The 19,076-nt window shown below is 43.8% G+C and overlaps 1 protein-coding gene across 1 annotated transcript in view; it reads right to left on the bottom strand.

Moving 5' to 3' along the window:
• Positions 1–18,331, bottom strand: part of GPN1 (GPN-loop GTPase 1) — a 116,498-nt gene extending 98,167 nt beyond the window's left edge. Inside the window, exons 1-7 of the mRNA XM_074989100.1 lie at positions 18,221–18,331; positions 18,004–18,097; positions 14,462–14,501; positions 12,364–12,430; positions 7,987–8,024; positions 4,826–4,904; positions 4,630–4,724 (exon numbers count right to left, since the gene is read on the bottom strand). Coding sequence (XP_074845201.1) covers positions 4,630–4,724; positions 4,826–4,904; positions 7,987–8,024; positions 12,364–12,430; positions 14,462–14,501; positions 18,004–18,097; positions 18,221–18,331 — 524 coding nt within the window. The remainder of the gene's footprint in view (positions 1–4,629; positions 4,725–4,825; positions 4,905–7,986; positions 8,025–12,363; positions 12,431–14,461; positions 14,502–18,003; positions 18,098–18,220) is intronic.
• Positions 18,332–19,076: the final 745 nt, after the last annotated feature.

Here is a 19,076-nt window from a genome sequence, read left to right as displayed (position 1 = left end):
AGAGTGACAAGAATGATTAAAGGTCTAGAGAATGTGACCTATGAAGAAAGGCTGAAAGAACTGGGCTTGTTTAGTTTTGAAAGGAGAAGATTGAGGGGAGACATGATAGCGGTTTGCAGGTATCTAAAAGGGTGTCATAATGAGGAGGGAGAAAACTTGTTCTTTTTGGCCTCTGAGGATAGAACAAGAGGCAATGAACTTAAACTGCAGCAAGGGAGGTTTAGGTTGGAATTTAGGGAAAGTTCCTAACTGTCAGGGTGGTCAAACAGTGGAATAAACTGCCTAGGGAGGTTATGCAATCTCCATCGCTGGAGATATTTAAGAACAGGTTAGATAGATGTCTATCAGGGATGGTTTAGACAGTACTTGGTCCTGCCAATTGGGGTAGGGGGCTGGACTCGATGGCCTCTCAAAGTCCCTTCCCGTCCTAGTGTTCTATGATTCTCAGTTCAGGAGCCATTCAGTATAGCTGTTAAGAATAGATTTAGTGCCTTAGGAGACCTAAGTGATGTCGAAAAACAATGGGAAGTACTGAGGGATTCAGTTAAGGCTCCAGCAGCAGAGAGCATACCAATAAGGAAAAGACGCAAAGAAGAAATGGATGACAGAGGAAATTTTGCAGTGAATGGACAAAAGGAGACTAAATAAGAGGAAAACAAATGAATATGAAAAATTGAATAAGGAAATAGTGTTAAAATGTAATATTGCAAAGTAGAATTGGCTAAATGAGCATTGTAAGATAATAGAGCAGCAACACAGAAACAGTACAAAAGAGATGCATAAGCGCATCCAGGAGGTAACACTCATCATCTGGCTGCTTGAAATCAAAAGACAGCAAGATATTAACAGAGAAATTGAATATTCCAGATAGATGGTCAGAATATGTAGAAGAACTATATAATGATATAAGGCCTGAAAAGGTCATCTTGGGTAAGATTGAAGATGGCCCACAAATACTTTGGGAAGAAGTAAGGAAAGCTTTAAAAAGCATGAAAAGAGGCAAGGCACCTGGACCAGACAGTATTACGAGGAAAAAGATTGAGGCATTAGAAGACTTTCGTATTGATGTAGTTACAAAACTTTTAAATGAAATATACAATACAAGTCATATCCCAGTGGACTTATCAAAGTCAGTTCTCATTGCTTTACCTAAGAAACCAGGGCCTACTGAATGTGAGCAACATAGGACAATAAGTCTCATGAGCCACATTACCAAACTATTCCTTAAAATCCCCAGGAATAGGCCATAAAATAGGATAAAATCAGTTATCTCTGAGGAACAGTGTGGGTCTGTAGAAGATAAAAGGTACTACCAATGCTATTTACATCTTACAGTCATCAATAGAAAGAGCACAAAGTAAAAAAGGACATATATTTATGCTTTATAGACTTTGAGAAAGCATTCGATAGGGTAAAGCATGATGAAATGATAAAAGTCTTGGAGGAGCTGGACATAGATAGAAGGGATTTAAAAATAATTGGGAATATATACTGGGATTAAACAGCAGCTGTAAGAATGGGTAGCAAACTAAGTGACTATAGGAAAATAAAAAGGGGGGTTAGACAGAGTTGTGTTTTTTCACCAGATTTTTTTTAATTTGCATAGTGAAAGGATTATGCGAAATATAGACAGTCCTCCTCGGTTAAATATTGGTGAATACAACTTAAATAATCTTCGATGTGCTGATGATACAGTTTTAATTGCAGAAAATGAAAGGGATCTTCAAGAATTAGTCAACATAGTTAATAGGGAAAGTGAGCTGAAGGGACTTAAGTTAAACCTTGAAAAAACGGAATCAACGGTAATAACTAAAAGCAAAGTTATGCCGAGATGCGACATAAGTGCGAACGGGATAGTTATACATCAGGTGACTAAATTTAGATACTTGGGGTGTTATATCACATCAGATGGTAGGTGCACAATGGAAGTTAAATGCAGAATTGCACAAGCGAAGTCTGCATTCCAGAGAATGAGAAGTATCCTCACTAACAAGTTATCATCATTAGAAGTTAGCAAGAGTTTTGCAATGTTATAGTGAGCCAATATTATTATATGGGTCTGAAGCATGGACAATCAGCAAGCAAGTTGAGAAGTTACCCAGAGAGTAGTTCTTAATGGTTTTCAATCCTGCTGGAAAAGTATAACTAGTGGGGTTCCGCAGGGGTCTGTTTTAGGACCGGTTCAGTTCAACATCTTCATTAACGATTTAGATATTGACATAGAAAGTACACTTATTAAGTTTGCAGATGATACCAAGATGGGAGGGGTTGCAACTTCTTTGGAGGATAGAGTCATAATTCAAAAGGATCTGGATAAACTGGAGAAATGGGCTGAGCTAAACAGGATAAAGTTTAGTAAGGACAAATGCAAAGTGCTCCACTTGGGAAGGAACAATCAGTGTCACACATACAAAATGGGAAAGGACTGCCTAGGAATGAGTACAGCAGAAAGGAATCTAAGGGTTATAGTGGACCACAAGCTAAATATGAGTCAACAGTGTGATGCTGTTGCAAAAAAAAGCAAACATGAGTCTAGAATGCATTAACAGGTGTGTTGTGAACAAGACACTAGAAGTCATTCTCCCGCTCTACTCTGCACTGGTTAGGCCTCAGCTGGAGTATTGTGTCCAGTTCTGGGCACCGCAGTTCAGGAAGGATGTGGAGAAATTGGAGAGCATCCAGAGGAGAGCAACGAGAATGATCAAAGGTCTAGAGAACATGACCTATGAAGAAAGGCTGAAAGAACTGGGCCTGTTTAGTTTGGAAAAGAGAAGATTGAGGGGGAACATGATAGCAGTTTTCAGGTATCTAAAAGGGCGTCATAAGGCAGAAGGAGGGAACTTGTTTTTCCTTGCCTCTGAGGATAGAACAAGAGGCAACGGACTGAAACTGCAGCAGGGGAGGTTCAGGTTGGACATTAGGAAAAAGTTCCTAACTGTCAGGGTAATCAAACAGTGGAACAAATTGCCAAGGGAGGTGGTAGAATCTCCATCACTGGAGATATTTAAGAAGAGGTTAGATAGATGGCTTTCAGGGATGGTCTAGAAAGTGCTTGGTCCTGCCATGAGGGCAGGGGGCTGGACTCGATGGCCTCTCGAGGTCCCTTCCAGTCCTACTCTTCTATGATTCTACGATTCGATGACTATTTGCTGCCTGAACCTGCCTAGAAGGCCTCGGCCTTAGACATTGATAATTGCCTCAATAACCAAACGATGTGGCCTTCTTCAGAGACTGATGCACTTCTACATTGGTCCTGAAGATGGTCAGTCCTGGTATTGGTGCTATTCAATATTCTCATTAATGTTTTGGTTAATGGCATAGGGAGCATGCTCATAAAGTCTATGGATGACACCAAGCTGTGAAGAGTTACAAGCACTTTTGAGGACAGGATTACTTTCAAATGATCCTAACAAATTAGAAAACTAATTTGAAATCAATAGATCAAATATAGTACAAAAAAGTCCCCATGAATCCAAAAGAGTTCAAGAAGGTGGCTTTTTATCTGATTATATCTAAAAAATTTTATTCAAGTCATTCAAGTCTATAGTTTGAACCTGTTTAAGGGGAATCCCAAAGAGAACACCAAAATTTTTGTTTACTGGGGCATTCTCTTTTTCACTTTTGTTGATCTTCCACTCTTTAATATGAGGAAATTCCTCCTGTGGAATGGGGTCTATAGTTAGTCCTACAGGTTTTATACTGCTCAGATTTGCTCTGCATTAGAAGGCAAAGGCCCAGTCTGTGTCTGGATATTTGCGTGAAGAGGATAGACTTAATTAGTCAGCCTGCTGTACAGAATTAGAAGGGTGGCCATGACTTCAGTAGGACATAACATCCAGCTCCCTGGCCTGTGACAGGAACAAATATACCTAGATTGTTCCTGATAGGTGTCTGTCCAATCTGTTCTTAAAAACAACCTTCTCTGGAAGTCTATTTCAGAATTTAACTACTCAAAGTTAGAACGTATTTTTCAATGAGACAAGCTGCAGCAAGGGACAGTTAGGTTAAGTTCACACTACTTACGCAAAATATTTCTGCTCTCCCACCATCAGTAAGGACTTCTGCCCAGGCTGAGTTTGTCCTTCATCAAGATACTGATATCTTACAGGCTGTCTCTGAGTCTGTAGAAATTTCATCAGACATTCTGCATACGTTGAGGGAAAGCTCTGTGTAGCTTGAAAGCTTGTCTCTTCCATCAACAGAAGCTGGTCCAACAAAAGATACTCTCTTACCTACCTTGTCTCTCTGATACGCTGGGAGCAACACACCTATACCAACAGTACAAGCAACTGATTTCATGTAGCAACTCTCAACCTTTCCAAGACGTCTCAAAACACATGGGAAAAAGGCAGATGGTACTAGGCCTTGGGAAACTCCACAAAAGATTTTTAGTGGTGAGGAAAAGCTATTTGTTGGAGTTCTCAGAGGCCCGGGTTCAGAAGAATGATTGAATTTGTCAGTATTGTAGTTTTCTTCGGGTAGAAATATTGTAAGTGAGATATGAATGATCAAACCCAGTAATGTCTTCCTATTTCAACATATTTTCAAGAAATGTCAGCTTCCTCATTTGAAAAGATAACTACACTTTGAAAAGATAAATATTTGATTTCTGAACCCAAGATCAATTACCTGCAAGCATACAACATGTTAGACATAAAAGTGATAGGGCTGGTGCTGCGAGATGTATCCATCACATAAACAACAACTGAAGGAAAAGTGGAAGCCTGAAAGAATGGACGAAAACAAGTTTTAGTTAAGTAAAACTTTCAATTTTATAACAACCTACCCCAGCTACCCTCATTATTATATAGTCAAAAACATTTACCAGTGCCTCAGTGATAATAGTGCCCGATGCTGACCAGGTGAACACCTCAATCTGTCCTGGCGTATCAATAAGAACATACCTGTCAGGAAGACAATCACCACAAAAAAAGGAAGCATTAGCCAAAAGCACATGTCCTGGTGATTAGCCTAACAAAAAGATGGAAACAGCTAGATCACAAGAATTTTTGTTACAGCTCAAGAGTTCTCACAAAGAGTTCCAAAACTTAGGAAAGAACCTGAATATCTTCTACACGGAAGGTGCTAGCAAAAGGATAAGCAGTTTACATTTATATGATAAAGCCAAAAGCATCAACAGGTACTTAGATTGTAGGCTCTTTAAAAACAAAAACTGATTCCCTGTATTTATCACACAGAACAATTAGGCTTTATATAAATTGTATTAATATAGCTTTATAATCAACAAATCCATTCCCTACTGCTAGCAAATCTACTATGTATTTGAGAAAGCTTGTCTGTTTGTTCACGAACTTCCAAACAGTAAGGCTAGGTCTACACTACAGCCTAGTTTCAAAGGCAATCTTCCAGAAGACGTCTTCCAGAAGATCACCTTTTGAAAGAGCGCATCTACACACAAAAAGCAGATCAAGCCTTCAATCCATGCTTTCGAGAGACCAGGCTGCTCTTTTGAAAGAGAACATCCACACAGATCTAGGCACTCTTTCGAAAGAATGGGTCAGGAAACGCTGCAGATAGGGTTGCATGGGTGACACGCCTTTCTGGGGCTGCAGTCAGCCGCTCCTTTAAAGGTCCTCTCCCAACCACCCTCACCCTGCATATGCTGAGGGCTGCCTTTTCACAGACAGCACAGCAGACCTGATGCAGGGTCCAGATGCCCAGTCCACAGGCAGATGGATCCCCAGCAGCTCCGGCCCGAGGGTCCCACCTGGTCCTCCAGCTCGGGCTCCAACTCGAGTCCTGCAGTTTCAGCATTGTCATGGCAGGAACTGGGTCCCTAGCCTAAGCAGGTGGTGGAGACCGCCAGTGGGCACTGCCTCTGAGTAGCTGGCCATGTCTCTGGCTCTGCAATAGACCTGCTGCTGTTCTTTAACTTTTGATCTTACTCGGTACAGCACATGCAGCCAGGTGTCCCTGGGTGTTAAGGCTGGTAGACAGGTGGCTGAATGCCTTGGCATTCCAGCACCAGCCAGTGGTCTGCAGCAAGACCTTCTCATCCCAACAGGTCGAGGAGGTCCCGCAGATCTGCCTCGGACCAGGATGGGATCCTCTTCTTCGTGCCTGTTAGGGGTCCTGGAAGCTAAGGGAGCGTGCTGCCATGGGCTCATGGCTGTGGTGCTGCTAGCACACTCTCAGCTTCCTGCTATGAGGTTTCTAGGTCCCTGCGGCTTTAAACATGGCCAGTCACAGAGACTATTGAGCCCTGCTGCTGCTGGCAGGAATGTCATCACGTGCCACCTGACCAGTGCAATGGAGGATTACTCTTTTGAAAGAGCAGCCCATGGAGTGTCTACACAAGTTTTCAAGGTGCTCTTCCTGACATGGGAATGGAAGGCACTTTGGAAAGCGGCACCAATCTTTCAAAAGTACTTTAGAAAGAACGCATTTTGTGTGTAGACGTGCTGTGGGATGTGTAGAAAGAGCCCTGTCTTTCAATAAATATTTCAAAAGGACATGCTAGTATAGACACGGCCTAAGAGCTAGGACAACCAAATTCAGTATAGAGTAAGGTCTCAGAGTAAGCAAGGATTCCGTTCTGCACACCCTCATGTAACCCGGATTTTGCATAAGTGGGGGTCTGGCTTTTTCCCCAGCAGAACACACGTTCTGCAGCCAGGGAAGCAGCAAAAAGGTAAGTCCCTGGGCGCGGGGGCAGTTGCAAAGGGTTAAGCTGGGCGGGGAGGGGCTAAGTCTGGGGTAGGTTAAGGCTGCAGGGGGGTGAGGGGTGGAGTTGAGCTGGAGCTGTGTGTGGGGGTGGCGAGCCGGAGCCCTGCTCGGGTGGTGAGCCAGGCCGTGGGGTGGGGTGAGGGGGTCTGAGCTGGAGCCAGAGCTGGGCGTGGGTGGTGAGCTAGCAAGGGTGGGGTGCTGAACTGGTGGCAGGGGCTTCAACCAGAGCTGCACATGAGTGGTTTAAACTGGGGCGGGAAGATGGAACCGGGGTCACATGCAAGGGTTTTGAACCAGTGCGAGCAATTTAAACCAGGGCAGGGGGTGAGGGTATGCTGGAGCCACTTGTGAGGGGTAGTAAGCCAGAACTGCGTGTGGGGGTGGGGAGTGAGCCGGAGGTGTGTGCAGGTGGTGAGCCGACAGGCGGTTTGAACCAGGGCCAGGGAGGTTAAGCTGGAGTCACGCCTGAGGGGTGGTGAGCTAGAGACAGAGGTGGGGGTTGGGGGGCGAGCAGGAGCTATGCGTGGGTGGTGAGTGGAGTTGGGGGGGTGGGGCGGTAGATGGCTGAGCCGGGGCTGCACAGATCTGAGGGGATTGAGCCGGGGGGTGGGCGAGGCGTGGGTTTGGATGTGCCAGAAAAATGTGATGTGCCAGGAACGGGACTGCTTCTCAGAAAACCATACAGAAAAGAAGACAGAATCACCAGGCAGGTGAAAGAGGCTGGTGGGGGGATGTCTTTCCAGGACTGCCCCCAGCACTGATCCTCCCAACCCCCAAACATATTTAGAGAGGACAGAGGAGAGTGAAGCTACCCCTCCCCCACCTGATTTATACAAGAATATTGCTGTCTGTTTCCCTTTGTCAAGGTGTGAGAGAAAAAAGCACAGTTTGCTGCAATCCTCACTGCAGGGAACAAATGAACCTGGACCTGGACCTGGACCTGCCCCAGCCAGAGGACATGCATCACTGCCCTAGTTATGTCTGCTGGAGCTGCAGGGGCCATGGAGAATGCTTTTTACCTGGCCCTGAACCAGTGTGGTAAGAGAGAGCTGCAGTAGTCTTCTCTCCCTAGAGCAGACTGCATACTGAATCCCTCCTCTGCACCCACGTCTCAAAGCAATAAATAAAGAAAAATGCAATTTAATTGACTTAGGACCTCAGCAATGCCAGGTAAATCTTCTAGTGGGGCTATATCACAGAGGACTAATTAAATTATCCATCAAATTTCAAGTCTTGCAATTTTCCAAGTGGTTTTCTAGAGGGATTTCAGAACAATATATTCTTTTGAAATTTACTCACTGGGATGCATTCTGTCGTTTTTCAATAAACTTCATCACCTGATTGGAAAGAAATCAGTAATAGGCCTTTTATTTAGAGCCATTACAAAGCAAAGAGTATGCTCTTTGAGATGTACACTTTAACTTCATATTAAGGTTTTTTGATCATAAACGCATATTAAGAATTTAGAGAGACCAAAATTAACTGTTACAAGAAAATCAGTCTGCCCACATCCTATTTAGAGAAATTGTACAAGGGAGGCAATTATTTCCACACTTCATAAACAGTCTCATCTTGTGTGATGTGAATTGGTTCCTTGCCTCATCAAAGATTTTCAGCATTTCACAAGATTGGGCCTTGTGGTTCCAGATGGCACCTGGTTTTCAAGTGTCATTAGCTAGAGACAGATAGTCTCATACACAAGCCTCAGATGCCCAAAAATCCAAGCACACACATGAAAAGGACAAAAATTGGAATGGTACCAAAGCAGATCACATACTGTCAAAGACAAGTATGCATAAAAATTACACAACTGATGTTCTGTAGCATGTATTTTCTGTACCCTATACATAATGATGAGATGCTGTCATCTCTATGGAGTAGAGCCTGGCTACACAGAATCGTAGAATCACAGGGATGGAAGGGACCTCAAGAGGTCATCGAGTCCAGCCCCTTACTTCAAGCAAGAGCAACCCGCACTAAGTCATCCCAGCCAGGACCATGTCAAGCTGGACTCAAAAACCTCTAGGGATGGAGATTCCACCAGCTTTCTAGGCAACACACTTCAGTGCTTCACCACCCACTTGGTGGAAGTAGTTTTTCCTAATATCCAGTCTACTCCTCTCTTTCTGTAACTTCAGACCATTACTTCTTGTTCGGACATCTGTCACCACTGAGAACAGTTTCTCTCCATCCTCTTCAGAGCATCCCTTCAGGAAGTTGAAGGCTGCTATTAAATCACCCCTTAGTCTTCTCTTCTGTAAACTAAATAAGCCCAAATCCTTCAGCCTCTCCTCATAGGTCATGTGCTCCAGCCCCTTAATCATTTTCGGTTGCCCTCCACTGAACCTGCTCCAGCACATCCACATCCTTTTTATATTGGTGGGTCCCAAAACTGGACACAATAATCCAGATGTGGCCTCACCAGTGCAGAATACATTATCAAAGAACCTCCAAATTTTCAAAGCTTTCGGTCTCTTGTACATTTAGTCTTAGCTCTGAATATTCTGGGTTTTATGGCAGAGCCAGTGCACAGGGCCTCCTCAGAAGGAGGCTAAACAAGCTAAAGAGCCTATGGAGCACCAGCAGGGCAATCACAGGCAGCTGAGCGGGAGATAGTTCAGCCTAATTGGGGCCAGCTGACTCCATGACTGGTCTAGTAAGAGGTCTTCAAAAGGCCCTTCAGTGGGAAGGGTGGAGAGAGAGTGAGAGAGGATCAGGAATACCAGAAGCCACAGGGGGAAAGTGAGGAGCTTCAGCAGATCAAGGGGAGGGGGGAATTTGCTACTGGTGTAGCCTGGAGAAGGTACTACAGGGAATCGCCTGGGGAAGTGGCCCAGGGAGAAGAACTGCCGTGCCAAGGGCTAAGGGTGTCAGCCCTTCCTACTAGCAGCTGCATAAGGTCCCTGGGCTGGAAACCTGCACAAGTGGGTGAGGGCTGGGCTCCCAGCCAGACCACCCTTCACCCCAGCGAGGGCAACTGGGTGCTTAAGTGGGACCAGTGGACTGAATGAGGCCAGAAGCCCAGGAACAAAACTGACTTTGTCACAGTTTCTAAATATGTTAAAATGTATTCATCGTTCCGGAAAGGTAATAAACTCAAACCACATATATATGTCTGCAAACTCACCTTCATCTTAAAGTCTATAATATAGTAATATCTTAAATATCTTGAACTTAAAGGTGGTACTTTATTGGAGGTTTTCTTTAAAAAAAAAAAAAAAATCAAGGCTTCAGAGTGCTAATAAACTCTGGCCCCTGCTAGATCTCATAGCCCTGCAAAGCTAATAAGCAGATGTTTCCCCAATTTTTCTTCTGTGTTGTATTTCTCTGTAGAGTACACATACAAACTGCAGTATTTTCATCTCTCCTGTTCTTACCTTTCACAGTACTTGTGAAATCATGTACACTTCAGACAATTAACTCTTTGCTAAACAACAACACCATGAGTGGAAAAAGGCAAACATAGCGCCCATCTTTAAAAGAGGAAACAATGACAATCCAGGGAACTATGGACCAGTCAGCCTTACCTCAATCCCTGGGAAAATAATGGAGGGAATCCTCAAGGAATCCATTTTGGAGCACTTGGAAGAGGAGAAAGTGATCAGAAGTAGCCAACATGGATGCACCAGGGGCAAGTCGTGCCTGCCAATCTGATTAGCTTCTATGACGAGGTAACAAGCTCGGTGGACATGGGGAAGTCAGTGGATGTAATTTATCTTGACTTCAACAAAGCTTTTGATACGGTCTCCCACAACATTCTTGTCCATAAGGTAGGGAAATATGGATTGGATCCTTAGACTACAAGACAGATAGAAAGCTGGCTTGATGGTGAGACCCAAAGGGTAGTGGTCAATGGCTCAATATCTGGATGGCAGTCAGTTCCAAGCAGAGTGCCACAAGGCTCGGTTCTGGGACCTGTGTTATTCAACATCTTTATTAATGACCTGGAAGAGGGACTGGATTGCACCCTCAGCAAGTTTGCGGATGACACAAAACTAGCGGGAGAGGTAGATATGTTGGAGGGTAAAGAGAGAATCCAGAGTGACCTGGATAAATTGAAGGACTGAGCCAAAAGAAATCTGATGCAGTTCAACAAGGAGAAGTGTAGAGTCCTGCACCTGGGGCGGAAGAATCCAAACATTGTTATCGGCTGGGGACTGACTGGCTCAGCAGCAGTATGATGGGAAGGGCCCTAGGGGTTATGGTGGATGAAAGGTCTGGATATGAGTAAACAGTATGCCCTTGTAGCCAAGAAGGCTAACGGCATACTAGGGTGCATTAGGATGAGCATCTCGAGCAGATCTAGAGAAGTAGTTATTCCCCTCTATTCAGCACTGGTGAAGCCACATCTGGAATACTGTGTCCAGTTTGGGTCCCCCAGTAAAAAAAAAAAAACGAAAAAAAAAAAAAAAATGTGGATTTGCTGGCGCACGGTCAGCAAAGGGCAACAAAAATGATTAAGGGTCTGGAAAACAAGACCTATGAGGAGAGGCTAAGGGATTTGGGCTTGTTTAGTTTACAAAAGAGAAGACTTAGGGGTGATTTAATAGCATCCTTCAACTTACTGAAGGGGAGCTCTAAAGAGGCGGGTGAGAAACTGTTCTCAGTGGTGTCAGATGGCAGGACAAGGAGTAATGGTCTGAAGTTGAAGAGGGAAAGGTATAGGTTAGATATTAGGAAAAACTACTTCACTAGGAGGGCAGTGAAGCACTGGAATGTGTTGCCTAGAGTGGTGGTGGATTCTCCATCCCTCGAGGTTTTTAAGTCCTGGCTTGACATGGTCCTGGCTGGGATGACTTAGGGGGCATTGATCCTGCTTGAAGCAGGGGGGCTGGCCTAGATGACCTCCTCAGGTCCCTTCCAGCCCTATGACTCTGTGATTCTGTGTGAGGACTTAAGACTGCTATACTGTGCTTGTACAGTGCCTAGCATTCTGAAGTCCAATTCTTGGCTGATACTTTGGCACTAAACAAAATTAATATTAATTATTATAATCAATCAGGGGACATGGCTGCAAACTCAACTATTTTCTCTTCATAACGTTTCCCCTCCCACATTAAACCAGGTCATCAAAAATTAGGGATCAACTCACAGCTGTAGTATTACTGCTTTCTGTGTGTCAAGTGCAGTGGGCAGGAGTGCGAATTTTCAAAGCTTTGAGACTGATCCACCATTGGTCAATTTAGCTGGTCTAGCGAAGACCTGCCAAAATGACTTTAGATCACTCTCCAGGTGACTCTGTTACTCTACTCCAGACAAGAAAAGTAAGGGAAGTTGACAGGTGAGTGTCTCCCATCAGTACCCCCACTACAGTATCTCAGGTTACGATACAATGATTCCAGGTACCTTATTCATATAGCTGGAGTTGTGTACCTTAAGCTGACTTTCTGCTTCAACATAGATGTAGCCTTCCAGTTTGTAGCCCAGATACATTTTACTCCCACAGCAGCAAATCCCTGGATCATTTCTCCATAACTAAGGTTCAGTATAGAAGACCACACTTATCTTGCCTCAAAGCAATGACTTTTTACGGCAGCTTTTAATTTCTCATCTCAGTGAAACTATACCTGCTGCAACTCCACAGGTGTAAGACTCTGAAACTGGCTTGTAAGTTAAGTGCTACCTCTTACTGCCATACAGCACAACCTCATATAATAAGTAGAAAGAAGTTGGTACCTGATCAAATCTTGTAGCAAAGAGATTTAGAGAAGTCACTATTCCACCATTTGGACCCAGACCATATCTGTACATATAGCTCAGGAAAACACAAGTTTATAAAAAGTGTTAATAGGCTTTTCCCCCAAAAAACCTGGTACTACTTGTTTGTTTACATAGTCCAAGGATATGCCAGACACTGAATAGTGACAAATAAGAGACAAATGCCCTGCCCTGGAAAGTTTATAATCTAATTTCCTAGGTCAGGGGTCAGCAATCAAGAGTAAGAAGAGTCATTTTTTCAAATTTGGTAAACTCAGTAATTCAAGAGTAGCAATGCATGTGAATATGAGATGGCCCTTCACAACGTCAAACCATACTATTTGTAACCCCTATTTTAAGAAGAAGCTCACACACATCCCAAAATGCACTGCACATATTAAAAGCGGAGTTATCCAATGTTTCGAGATTACATATAGTTTGCTATTTAGATATGAGTTGTTCATTGTAGGGCTTTTAGATGTTCACTGAAATATTGAAAATAATCAGGAGGTTTTTTTTATTTTTTACTTTGCAATTATACTGTCAGGAGCCACAAAGAAGTCCCTGAAGAGCTGAATGTGGCTCCGGAGCTGCAGGTTGCAGACTGCCATCCTAGGAGATTCAAGTAAATAAATAATAGAAAAGGACTGTATTTCCATCAATGGATTGCAAATAACTTTACATCATTATCCCCATTTTAGAGATAGGGAAAAAGGCACAGAGGACAATGAAAAAAAGCAGGAATAGTCCCAGTCTCAAAGTGTTTTTCTTCACTAGGCCACATGACTGCTATGTGTATCCTAATCATTCTTCTTTCCATGTTGTTACACTGGAATAGGATAATGGCCCTACTTCAATATGTTTTAAGTACATAGCCGCTAACAGGGTCAGTCTCAGAAATCTCATATATCGGTGGTGTCCAACATACTAGCCACCAGCCACACGTGGCTAGTTGGCTTGAACAATAAATATATTTTCAGAATAACGTAGTAAGTTTGCTATAGCAGTAGCCACTATAATAGCTACTGCTGCAAAACAATTTCGACACCACAGTTATACATTGTCTATGCCCCCAAAATCTTCAGTGTTTTTTTACAAAATCGTTAGAGTAATTTCAGGCATTCAAAGCCTCTCTTCTTCTACAAACCCTCCCTAACCACTTCCTGCAATGTTTTGCCTTCCCACTGTTTCCAGCTCATTCTGCTCTTCCTGTACCATTAAGTCATTAGTAGGCATCCTTCGATCCCGAGGGATCATGGGTTTGTGCCCCAGCTGGACTGATTCGAGCAGCATCTTCTGTGGCTGTGCAATCCAATCTGGGAGTGGCAGTCCTTTCCGCACTGTGAGCAGAAGTAGGCAGACATCGCTCTGGTATCACGGGCACGGATCTTCCCGAGGGCTCTCCTATCTTCCGCTTCCTTCACCAAAGTAGTTTCATACATAGCAAGAGCTTCCTTCACTCCCTGTTTCTAGGGATGCCTGTCTGAAGCGAGAGAATGCCAGGTGTTCTCACTGATAGAGTGAGCACTGAGGTCATACTTGCAAGTGTCCTTGTAGCGCAATTTAGGTCACCTTTTTGGCCTCTGTCCAGACGCCAGTTCGCCGAAGAGGAGGTCCTTCGGTATTCAGCCATCCGTCATCCATGAGACATGGCCCAGCCAGTGCATACGCCTGTTTGAGAAGGGTGAACATGGAGGCAGTGCCTGCCCTCTCAAGCACTGTGCTATTGGGGACCTTGTACTGCCATGAGATACCAAGTATGCACCTAAGGCAGCGCATGTGGAATGTGTTGAGCCGCTGCTCTTGTTTTGAGCGCAAAGTCCATGCTTCACTGGCATACAGCAGTGTGCTCAAAACACAGGCTGTGTAGACCTGCACCTTGGTGTGTACAGCTTTCCAACTAACCCAGGACAAGTATCCTGGCTTAAATTTTCACTTTCTTTGGCTACATTTAAAGCACGCACAACCTCAAACCCTAGCCCACAGTTCTTTCTCTTTTCCCCAGTGTACACAGATGATAGTCCATGTCTGTAGGACTTGACCATGGACAGGTGACCTTAAGCCCAGAAAAGGATACTGTTTCATGACTTCTTTGTATTTCACTGTGTCTCTGATATCTAGAAAAGAATAAAATGATTAAGTCACAACTGAATAAATTACAGTAATATAATAAGAGGAGAATACAGTTTGCCAGGTCTAAGCATTCCCCCTTCCTTCCTCAATGAACGAAGCCAGTACATATGGGACTAATTTCACAGTGGACTATAAGGCATCATTAGCACTAGTCATGCGCTCCAGCTGCATCGCACTTGCAAAATAACATGAGATCACCAAACAATTTACGTCTCTGACAATCACCACTTGGATTAGATTTGCTTCACCATGGTTAGATCCAGATACGATGGTGAACAGACCCTGTGGACTTATCTGCACTGAAAGGCTTCCAACACTCTTGAGAAATGTAAAGCAGCAATTCATAGAATCACAGAACACTGGAAACTGGAAGGGACCTTGAGAGCTCATTGAGTCCAGTCCCCTGCCCTCACAGCAGGACCAGTACTGTTGACAATCCCTGATAGATGTTTATCTGACCTGCTTTTAAATATTTTCATTGTTGGAGATTCCATAACCTCCCTAGACAATTTATTTCAATGTTTAACGAGCCTGATAGTTAGGAAGTTTTCCTAATGTCCAACCTAAACCTCCCGTACTGCAGTTTAAGCCCATTGCTTCTTGTCCTATTCACAGAAGCTAAGAAGAACAATTTTTCTCCCTCCTCCTTGTAACCCTCTTTTTGGTACCTGAAAACTGCTATCATGTCCCCGCTAATTCTTCTTTTTTCTAAACTAAACTAAAGCCCAGTTCTTTCAGTCCTCCCTCATGGCTCTTTCTTCTTGCTCTTCTCTGGACCTTCTCCAATTTCTCTGCCTCCCTCTTGAAACGTGGAGCCCCAAACTGGACATAATACTGCAACTGAGGTCTAAATCAGCACAGAGTGGAAGAATGACTTCTTGTTTCTTGCTCACAACACTCCTGTTAATGCATCTCATAACCTCATTTACTTTTTTTGCAGCAACAGTGTGATGCTGACTCATATTTAGCTTGCGGTCCACTATTACCTCTAGATCCCTTTCTGCAGTACTCCTTGCTAGACAGTTGCTTCCCTTTCTGTATGTGTGAAACTGATTAGGCCTACCTAAGTAGAGTACTTTGCATTTGTCCTTACTAAACCTTACCCTATTTACCTCAGACCATTTCTCCAGTTTGTCCAGATGACTTTGAATTATGACCATATCCTCCAAAGCAGTTGCAACCCCTCTGAACTCGGTATCATCTGCAAACTTAATAAGCATACTCTCTACGCTAATGTCTAAATTGTTGATGAAACTTATTGAATACAACCAGTCCCAAAACAGACCCCTGGGGAACCTCAGGGTCCTGAATGCAACAATTTCAGAGTCATGCGTTGAAGCACTGCTTCAGTGACACACGTCACCCCTCAAAGTATCAGTAACAAGCAAAAGATTTCAGTCATTCAATAAAACCACCACCATGAATGGGTTTGTAGTAAGGACCAGCAAATACAAACAAGACACCATAGATTAAAAGATTTCTTGGTCCATTTATCATGCAAATTCTCCTTTCCACACTGTTAACAATAAACACCTTAACCATTATGGTTGAGTCCTTACAACCGAGCTATATTGCACCTGGTAGAAGGTTTCCAGATACAACATATGAGGAGGAACATGAACAGAGTGCAAGAAATAGTGAGGGGAAATTTGCCAGTTTAAGCCTTTATGGATGGAGAAATGTACACAATGATCCACTAGTATGTGCCTATATGATAACAGAAAATGATTTTGCTTATCTTTCAGAAACAGATACATCAGGAAATGTAAACATGGCAGAATATTTAAAATAAATGAAAGTGAAAGCTGCAATAAACTGAAAAAAATTCAACAGGAGTGCAATCATATAATCAGTACATGCTTGCTGATTATGTTTTGAACAAAGTCAATCCCCTGAATTGGCAGGAATCATTAGCCAGGCATCTTGAAACAAAATGTCTTTGGCTGCTAAGCCAACTTCTCACAGTAGCAGCTTCTTCTGTAGGTACAAAGAATATTTTCATCATTTGGCATTATTCACAATAATCTAAGAAATCCACTGGAACTTCAAAAAAGCAGGAAAACTTGTATTTCCATTTCAGTCTGTGAATCAAAATGAGAGTGGGAATGGGGAAGATAAGAGCTAGTTGTACAAGTTTCAAGGACACCATACATTCAGTGTTTTCAGGACCTGTCACAATTAAGATTTGAAAATTAAAAAAATATTTAAAGACAGCCATCAGCTGGCAACTCAGGAGACTACTAAAACTGGAAATGTGAAAAGTTTGTTAATTTTCAAGATTTAATTTTGTAAAATATAAATGCTATTATGCTTGTGATGTAGTTCTTATTCTTATGTACTGCTGCTGAATTTGCAGTTTGACACAGATGACTTATGTATTATTTCCTAAATTAATAAAAATCAAGTTATCTAAACATATTAAACATAGTATACTCTCATAGAGGTTGTAAAATGCTGTACTGAGTTGTAAATTAACATGTTCTAGTGATAATATTTCCATCATTGTTGAAGCAATATGTGAAATAGTATTGGAGGAAACTTGATTTAAATAATGACTTTTTTTCTTGGTGATTTAAATTGTCTTGATTTAAATCAATCCAGCTTGTGCACAAAGTTACAGCTGGAGAGAAGCCACAGTGCTGCAGCTGTCTGTCCCCCGGCTTCCACCACCTAGAGGAACCAGGGACTGCAGTGGGGAGCTGCAAGAGCAGCTGTGCTCTCCGGCCCCCAGGGAACCCCACAATTTTGACTAAGCACAAGTCAAAATTTCACGTGTCAGGGATTTACTGTATTGCTTTTTGTACCCATGCTTTTAAAGGGAAACTAGCATAAGGCAGCATTCATCACAACCTGCCTACAACCCACAGCCCTCCCAGTCAGGACAAAATACAAAGATAGCAGTATTGGACACATTACATGTATAAGGGAAAAAGCTATATGCTCATTCGGCCCAACCTTCATCTGCATGTCGCATTATAAAGAGCAATATAGTAACAAAGAGGAAGCCGTGCTAGTCTATACACTATCAAAACAAAAAAGCAGCCAAGTAGCACTTCAAAGACTAGCAAAATGGTCTATTAGGTGAGCTTTCGTGGGACAGACCCGCTTCTTCAGACCATAGCCAGACCAGAACAGACTCAATATTTAAGGCACAGAGAACAAGAACCAAGGTTCTCTGTGCCTTAAATATTGAGTGTGTTCTTGTTCTCTGTGCCTTAAATATTGAGTCTGTTCTGGTCTGGCTATGGTCTGAAGAAGCGGGTCTGTCCCACGAAAGCTCACCTAATAAACCATTTTGCTAGTCTTTAAAGTGCTACTTGGCTGCTTTTTTTAAAAGAGCGAGATGTTACACTTGCCTTAGAAATGTGGCTGTTATGAGCAAATAAGCACAGTAATCACTGGGTGAGTACGTTACAAACCCTCAGACAGAGATTCATGAAAAAGCATCTGCCCCAGAAGCCAGAGAACGCAGATCGACCTGCTCACCGATGTTGGCTGGAAACGGAAGCTCGTGCACAGCAGGGTCCAGGTTGATGACGTAGGGCGGGGAATTCTGGCCGTGCAAATGGGCGGTGAGTCTCTGAGAAGAGAGAGAAATTAAACGAAGACCGTTCCCCTGTCCCGACACGCTTCCTGCTCCCCCGGCCCAGAAGGGCGCTCTCCCTCCTCCTCACACAACGGCCATTCGGAAGTCGAATCTCACCTGCACCAGAGTGGTTTTCCCGGAGCCCGCCATGCCCAGCACCAGCACGCACACCGGGTAAGCAGGAGATCCGGAGCCGGTTGCCGTCACCTCTGCTGCAGCAGCCGCCATCTTGCTAATGCTCTTTCTGCTTCCGGGATAAATTGAAAGGCCCTTCCGGGCGGAAGCGACCTACACGGGTAAGAAGACGGCTCGCCTCGGACTCTTGTCATTGCCACTAGCCTATACACCCTGCTGTGCAGCCTCTGCCTATTCCCACGAGATTTCCCCAGGACGGCACAGCTTTCTTTCCGCCCCACTGCTGCCCAGCCTTTCTTCCAAGAGTCTTAGCACTGCCACGCGGACACACAAGCCCCTTCTGTCATGGGATAAAATGGAAGAATAACTTTCCTATCTTGCTCATAACACTCCTGGGGGAAAATGGTGCAAGCAGCAGGGGTCCGCCCTTTCCTTCAGTTACCGGCAGTGGTGGGGGAAGCCTCAGCTCAATTTGCCCCCCTGGCCATGTCATTCCACTTCTCTCCTGGGAGTGTTGAGACTGGCCTGACCTTCGGTATTGGGCACACTGGTTGAAACTCTACTAAAGAACAGAATTGTCAGTCACACGAATGGACATAATTTATAAAATCATACGGCCGGAAGGGACCTGAGGAAGTCATCTAGTCCAGCCCCATGCTTCAAGAAAGAGCAACCCCCTACTTAGTCATCTCAGTCATGACTTTGTCAAGCCGGGACTTAAAAACCTCGAGGGCTGGAGAATCCACCACCTCTCTAGGCAGTACATTCCAGTGCTTCACTGTGAAGTGGTTTTTCCTAATGTCTAACCTACACCTCTCCCTCTGCAACTTCAGGCCAT

The sequence above is a fragment of the Carettochelys insculpta genome, chromosome 3 (genome assembly GCF_033958435.1).
Source record: "Carettochelys insculpta isolate YL-2023 chromosome 3, ASM3395843v1, whole genome shotgun sequence".
Lineage (NCBI taxonomy): Eukaryota > Metazoa > Chordata > Testudines > Carettochelyidae > Carettochelys > Carettochelys insculpta.
The sequence above is the reverse complement of the archived record's forward strand: the minus strand, read 5'-3'. Positions and strand labels throughout refer to the sequence as shown.